The 7,305-nt window shown below is 35.0% G+C and overlaps 1 protein-coding gene across 1 annotated transcript in view; it reads left to right on the top strand.

The window, feature by feature from the left end:
- LOC106937002 (complement C3-like) overlaps positions 1 to 4,924 on the top strand; it is a 25,342-nt gene extending 20,418 nt beyond the window's left edge. Inside the window, exons 33-43 of the mRNA XM_015018288.1 lie at positions 77 to 139; positions 878 to 959; positions 1,082 to 1,130; positions 1,894 to 1,984; positions 2,080 to 2,169; positions 2,419 to 2,521; positions 2,697 to 2,795; positions 3,178 to 3,270; positions 3,375 to 3,458; positions 3,683 to 3,821; positions 4,500 to 4,924. Of these exons, the coding sequence (XP_014873774.1) occupies positions 77 to 139; positions 878 to 959; positions 1,082 to 1,130; positions 1,894 to 1,984; positions 2,080 to 2,169; positions 2,419 to 2,521; positions 2,697 to 2,795; positions 3,178 to 3,270; positions 3,375 to 3,458; positions 3,683 to 3,821; positions 4,500 to 4,647 (1,041 nt within the window). The 3' untranslated portion in view covers positions 4,648 to 4,924. The remainder of the gene's footprint in view (positions 1 to 76; positions 140 to 877; positions 960 to 1,081; positions 1,131 to 1,893; positions 1,985 to 2,079; positions 2,170 to 2,418; positions 2,522 to 2,696; positions 2,796 to 3,177; positions 3,271 to 3,374; positions 3,459 to 3,682; positions 3,822 to 4,499) is intronic.
- Positions 4,925 to 7,305: the final 2,381 nt, after the last annotated feature.

Genomic DNA, 7,305 nt, shown 5'->3' with positions numbered 1-7,305 from the left:
TATATATATATATATATATATATATATATATAATTTTTTTCTTCTTCTGTAAGCAATTTCCCATTTTCCCCAACAGTTTGAAGGCATTAATAAGGATGTCACAGTGACTGCAACAGGGACAGGAGAAGCAATGTTTAATGTAAGTATAACTCATTGTTTGTGAATTTTTTTTTCTGTATTTATATGCTAATGAGACTGTAAATGCTTTTATTTTCATAACTTTTCCCTCGCAAAGTTTTAACAAAGTTTGACCTTTTTGGAGCATGCAGGGAATTATAAGCTATATAATAGATAAGATATACATCCAGTAACTACTTGTAGTAATTTTAAAAGCTTTAAGATGTGTCATACTCAGTTTTACTGCAGCTTATTAAAATTAAATCTTCCTTTTAATACGTCTGATTAACAATAAGTAAATGCAGGAAAAAGCACTTCTTAAGCTTCTCTATGTCCTTATCTTATTGCAGATAGCAGCTACTTTTGTGAAATTCAGTCCAGCCCAGACTGTAAAACCTCCTTTGTAGTTCGGCCATGTTTGCCTTCAGCTTTACAACTTGAATGTTGCTGCATGGGTGACAGTATGATGTATTTACGGTGTAAAATCAACACATCGCGATAAAATTCACGGGGAAAAAAACAACTATTTTTTTTAATTTTTTATTTTATTTTATTTTATTTTATTTAATCAGTATTATCGTGAATAATATGATGTGGCCCAGTCCTACTCAATTGCTATTATTCCTTTTCTCTTGAAGATGCTGTGTCAGTATTAGATGCTGAGCTGGTTTACTCCAGAGAAATCCAGGTTGAAATTCATTGTGCTGTGTAATCAAAAACTTTCTGAGGCTGCAACAGTTCTTTTTTTTCTGTGCTTCAGATGGTTTCACTTTATTATGCAATACCAACAAAAAGGGAGAGTGACTGTGAGATGTTTGACCTGACAGTGGAGCTTATTGAAGGTACTGTCATTCCTCCCTCTATTATCTTTGTTTAATGGTTTATTATTTGGGGTTTGGTTGTATCTGCCCTGCTTGCCTTTTTTTTTGTCAATGTAACTGTAATCAAATGTGGTTCTTTGCAGTGAGCTCTGAAGAAAATAAAAGAGTGTACAAGCTCAAGATATTAGTTTTGTGAGTACCGCCATTGCTTTATTGTTATGCTAGCTCAGTTAAATGTGCTTATAAAATTTTAATTAAAAACATTTTATATAGGAACATATTTAAATGTCAGTTCACTTAGCACTTTTATGACTAAACTGAAACATTTTGTGCAACACACAACATATAACAACAAGAAGCTGTCTAAGGCGCAATAGAAGAAAACATCCTGATCCTGACCTTAACTTCCAATCTGGCTATTAAAGTTCACACAATGCAGCAAGACTGCAATTGTAATATTAGCAACTCATGCTGTACTGAATAGCCTAAGAAGCACCATAAAGACCCTGGGTCTGTATCGAGATGCACCCACACAGCATTTGTGCAGTAAGACAAAGGTTCTCAAATTTACATCAAATTTGAACACAAATGAGGCAATAAATACACGAGCAAAGCACTAAATACAAGCTATACTTCAGAGAAAAATGACTGCTTGCATCAATTAGCCGAAAGAGTACAAAAAAAGCAAAGTAGTCTTGTAGCTACAACATACAACACTGCAGGATAAAGAATTAGCCACTTACTATTATAGACTCATGTATCACTGAGGTGGTAAGTAGGCTAAGTCATATTGTGGCCTATTGATGAAATATAAAACTAAGCATTTTCCTATTTTCAGCTGGGATGATGTAAATATTTTTAAAAGCTTGTGTTACTGTTTGAGGCATTGCTGACATTCATGAGATTCTGTGACACTCTTAAATGTTTTTGTACATTTGTTTCTGTGTGTTTGCAGGTACAAAAACACGGAGCGCAATGCATCCATGTCAATCTTGGATATTGGTTTACCAACAGGCTATAAATTTAACAAAAATGACCTGGATGCAGTAAGAGTCGCTCACAAACATGGGAGCTAAAATAAATGGTCCTGAATCAGATCTAATACTAACCACAAGCTTTTCTAAATCCGCTGGTTGTGTAGTTGTCTACAGGGCGTGATCGCATCATTGATGAATATGAGGCAAACAAGGAGCTGTCAGAAAAGGGATCCCTGATCATTTATCTGAATAAGGTAAGAATGTGTCTCTGGCTGTTTTGAAATCAAAATGTTTTACATTTGAATTCCAGTTTTTAAGATTTGTCAAACCTAGCAATCGCTAAAATAACCACGTGATTCTTTTGAACGTACCGCATCATTGGCGGTTGTGTTAGCATATCTGGAGCATTTGTAGCTTTATCATTTGAAGTACACAAGCATTAAAAAGTGAAATGTGGTTCAACACACCCTTGTCATGATATTAATGACCACCTCTTCTCACAGGTTTCTCACACCCGGCCTGAAGAGATCTCCTTCAGGATAGAACAGAGCATGTCAGTGGAGTTCTTGCAGCCAGCTGCTGTGTCAGTCTACGAGTACTATGACAGTGGGTTTCTGAACAACAACACATGCAACTCAGGCTGAACAAATTACTGTCACAAGATATTTATGTCTGCGTTAAAAGCACAGAGAGCATGCAGTTCATTCAATATCTGTGTTGTAAATGTATAAATGCTTAAAACATTAATACCTTCATGGATTATTATGCGTTTCTCTGTTAGTTGCTTCAGAGAAACGGTGTGTGAAGTTCTACCGTCCTCAGAGGAAAAGTGGCGAGTTACTGAGGCTTTGCCAGAGCGAGGCATGTCTATGTGCTGAAGGTAACGTAATTATCTGAGCTGATCATGAACCATGAAACACAACACAACTCACCTGGAATGCTAAAACACATTTGGAAACACACTTTTCACCATTTTTCTTTCTTATCCTTTTTAAAACTTTGTTGAAAATGATACAAATAGGGTTTAAAGGAGTGTAATAAAATTTTTTCTTGTAGTTTTTTTTTTGTAGTTCAGTTCATTGTTTTGTATTGAAGATATTGTTGTTAATTTTCTTCACTCAGTATTGGAGGCCTGTTCAAACATGTTCAAATCCAGCATGTACACACATTATTGACGTACAGCCGTTTTTACAAATATATATTACACATTTGCTCTCTCACTCTCCTCACAGACGTATCTTACTTTCCTGTTTATCTTTTAGAAAACTGCAGCAAACAGAGAAAAGAGAAAATCAGCAATGATAACCGTCTGGAAAAAGCTTGTGAATCCACAGAATCAAGCAAAATAGATTTTGGTAAGAGTGTTTATTATTATATTGTGGAATTACAGGGAATTTTTTTTGCTAAAGGCTTTATTGAGTGAGAGAGAATCACAGCTTATACATTTTCTTTATTTCAGTTTACAAAGTGGTTGTGGTGGATTTTTTTGACAATTACACAACCGACTCCTACAATGTGCGCATTTTGCAAACCTTTAAGAACGGTGGGTGCTATCTGTTTATTTTGATGGTTTGTATATCAATACTGTGTAAAGAAACAAATTTCTTGGACTACTACTTTAATCTACTTCAGGTTCATAAGAGATTGTGCTTGAATTCAAAGAAAATCTGCCTTTACTGTTAGTAACTATGAACTTTTAAGGGCAATAAACGAGTCCTGAATGCATGTTGTACTCTACTCTTTTCCAACACACCTTTTCTTGCCCAGGAACTACTGATGAGAGTCCACTGGACCAATACCGCACGTTCCTTACTTACCAGCACTGCAGAGAGGCACTAGATCTGAGACCAGGCAAGACCTACCTGATCATGGGTACATCAGCTGATATTCACATCGTCGGCACCTCGTAAGTGTGTTGTATGTCATAAGGGTTGTTTATATGGGTTCAAGATTCAGAACTGGCGAGGAGGAGGCTTATTTGACTTCTAGGGAAATAGGATTTCTTGCTGAACCTAAGACTATACATTATTTCAGATTTTTCAGCAAGTTAACTAAATGATAAATGGGTTTCATTTCAATATTTATTATTTAGTTTCTCTGTTAAATCTGTATAATTTGTTACTTTACAAGTAAACATTTTTCGAAAATGCATAATTTTCTAAAAGACTACTTGTCAACTACCCAAAATAAATAGTGTTTAGACACTATTAGGACTAAGTCGTGTATGGCAGAGCCAAAAGTCGTCATATTTTAGGTGAAAATCGACAGGAGACTTTCACTAATTAATTGTATTGAGGCTCATAGCAGTTTTCATGTCGATAAGATTTAAAATGTTATTTTAATGAAATGTGTAGCTCCTTGAATCGTGAGATGATTTTTAATTGAACTCAACTAGCTTTGATAATAAACACCCAAAATACTTTTAAAGTTTGGGATACGTTTTGTTTAAAACATTTCATAAAAATTTGAAGTCATGTAACATGTATTTTTGATACTCTGATCCACTTGGTCCGTGAATAAAGCATAACCGTCCAAAATCCTGGTTTGTGGAAACTAAACGCATCATTCGATTTTCTGTGTTCAGATTCCGGTACATCATTGGTGAGACTACTTGGGTCGAGTACTGGCCGACCCCAGAGGAGTGCCAGACTGACATACATCGCCCTGTTTGTATGGATTTGGAGCTCATGGAGGATCAGCTAGTAGACTTTGGATGTATAATGAAGAAATAGAAAATGAAAAGTTAGCTACATTGCTAGTTATTCTGAAATCCTTCTTCTTAATTGTTTTTTTTTTCTCCAAACACAGTTTTAACTTGTTAAGTGAGATTATCATACTTTATATAAACTGTCACTAACAAAGGGCTCCTATAAGTTGATGTTTAATGTCTAAAGTATTGCTTACTAAAATAGTTACAAAGAGCATGCAAATGTATTTGCAGGAAGTGTCTCTTGTTTTAAGTACACATGCAAATGGATAATAGTGTGAATAAAATAATTAAACCCCAAATGTTTTATGTTTTTTTTTTGCAAGATTTTTATTTAATTATTTTATGCAGTTTTTCTTCTCAGTTGATGCATAATAAAATTAAGATTATAATGGTGCAAGATTCAGACAGCATGATTTTCAATAGTTTGGTTTTAAAGTGTCTCTTAGTAATTCAGATGTTTTATTCCAAGACTCCAAAAAGCGCTGGCTTTTAAATTGTTTGTGAAAATCTGATTTCATCCTACAGTCCTACAATTAACTAAAATCCTTTTTCAATACTATACTGTTGTTTTGGTCAAATTTATGCAGTAAATACATGTAATTAAATGCTACTTTGCTAAACCTAGTGTTTTATCTAGAGTAATTTCCTAGTTAAAACAAACAAAAAAAGACATTATTTGTTATTTGATTTCTAAATTAAGTGCGAAATGTGTTGGATTGAAAATTAAGTTCTAGTGGTTTAAACACGGCTCTGCCATCCCATCTCAGACTTGTTTTTGGACACATTGAACATTAAAGGTAGTCTATCAACCATGTTACACCATATGTGTGTAAAATTATCTGCTTGATTAACTAAAACGGCATATAGTTTTGTGTTGCAAAGGAAAGCATATTAGGAGAAAGTATGTTCAAAGTGAAGTACATTATATTTGAATATACAGACAATGCATGTAGTGGTCCTCCTCTTTTTTTAAACATATTTTAACCAGCTGGAAAAACTCAAATAAAATCTATAAACCACTTCCTACATGCTCAGCAATGTTCCTAAGTAATTTTTTTTTTGTATTCAATTTGTGTTCTAATACTATAAATTTGCAAAAATGCTGCAAAGTTTAGCATTGTTGCTGTTGAGTAGCAGAGAAGGACAGTGTCGGCTGTGGAGTTACATGTAGGAACAGGATGAAGTCAGGAGGCACAGGAGGAGGAAGAGAAAGACATGGAGGGACAGGAGAGAGGGAGAAGTGGAAGGAGGACAGAAAACAGGAGAGCGGAGCAGGAACCAAGACTGACCAACACAGCCTGAACCTGCAAGTGATGATGACTTTCACATGAACATTTGTAATAGCAAAGTTTCAACAGGAGTGGATTATTGTAAGGGTGTGTCTGTCTTTGTTTGGGTTTTTGGAACAAGATGGCATCCGTTCCAGTGTCACGGGTCACACACTTGATAGCCGCACCTTGTGATGGATTACAGACGACAGGATTTATCAAGTCAACTAAAGCTCAAGAAAAATGACTAAATTTAGATTCCAGCTTTTGCAGTGTCCAAGCCTCGTTTCATTGTCTGTCGACAATGTGGGTTTGCAGTTGGGTAGGTTTATTCTATCCAGCTTCGTCCAGATTCCCTTCAAGAAATGGAGACTTTGTGTGATCAGGCAAGGTCTCACACTCCCAGAGTTTAGTTGATCTCCCGCTAAAAGATCCTTGCCCCAGTTTCCCCTTCTGACTGACCTCAAACACTTCAGACTGATACAGACGTTCCCAGAGGAAAAAAACCAGGAGTAAAATTTACCAAATTGCGTAGTATGTCTCCAGTTTAGCCAAAACAAACTGACCTTTGTAACTTCTTTTATTTGGCTAGAATGTGAATGCTGGGAACCTTTCAAAATCAGTGTTATTTGACTGGAAGCACTGACAGTGATGTTACTCAATAATCTATAAAATCTGTCACTACAGTAGCAAGGTATTGAGAAATGCTACCAGATGGCTACAAGCCATCTTGGAAAGTTTGCTTTGTTGTTATGCATTGCTAGGTGCCAACATGTTCAGGCCTTGAACTTGTTGACTCTGTGCTCTCTTTTGCATCATTTACTGTAAAATGACAGCAAATGACAAAGTTCAAACACAAAGATGAGCAAACAACACATTAACATCTACCAGTTTCTTTAAATGCTCTGTTGAAAAGGACATTGGTCAAAACTACCTCTTTATGTATAATGGACACTTTATCTGACTCAAATGAATTTGAATTGTGAGCAAGAACCATTTCACAATATGTAAAAGTCCAGAAAAAAAGGGAAACAAAGACTTGGTGAAAGGTTACCAAACCACTTCTCCACACTGACTGATTGGGACTTCGGAGCTTTACTCCACTAGGAGGGGCAAGCTTATGGAGAGCCATTTCAGCCAAAATTACATAAATAAATAAATGGGTGAAATAAATAAAAAATGAGTAAAATAAATCAAAAAATGAAGAAAATGAGTGAAATAAATAAAAAAATTGTTAAATAAATAATTTAGCTTTTTCTTTAAACCAATTTTTCAGTTATTTTTCATATCAATTTCCCAATTTCTCTTTTTCATTTATCTATTTTTCATTTATCCCTTTATCTATTTACCCATTTTTGATTAATCTATTTTTTTAATTTAACCATTTTTCAATTTCCTTTTTCCATTAACCC

The sequence above is a fragment of the Poecilia latipinna genome, unplaced genomic scaffold, assembly GCF_001443285.1.
Source record: "Poecilia latipinna isolate Pla-1442-1.1 unplaced genomic scaffold, P_latipinna-1.0 Scaffold2261, whole genome shotgun sequence".
Classification (NCBI taxonomy): domain Eukaryota; kingdom Metazoa; phylum Chordata; class Actinopteri; order Cyprinodontiformes; family Poeciliidae; genus Poecilia; species Poecilia latipinna.
This window is presented reverse-complemented; position numbering and strand designations above follow the sequence as displayed.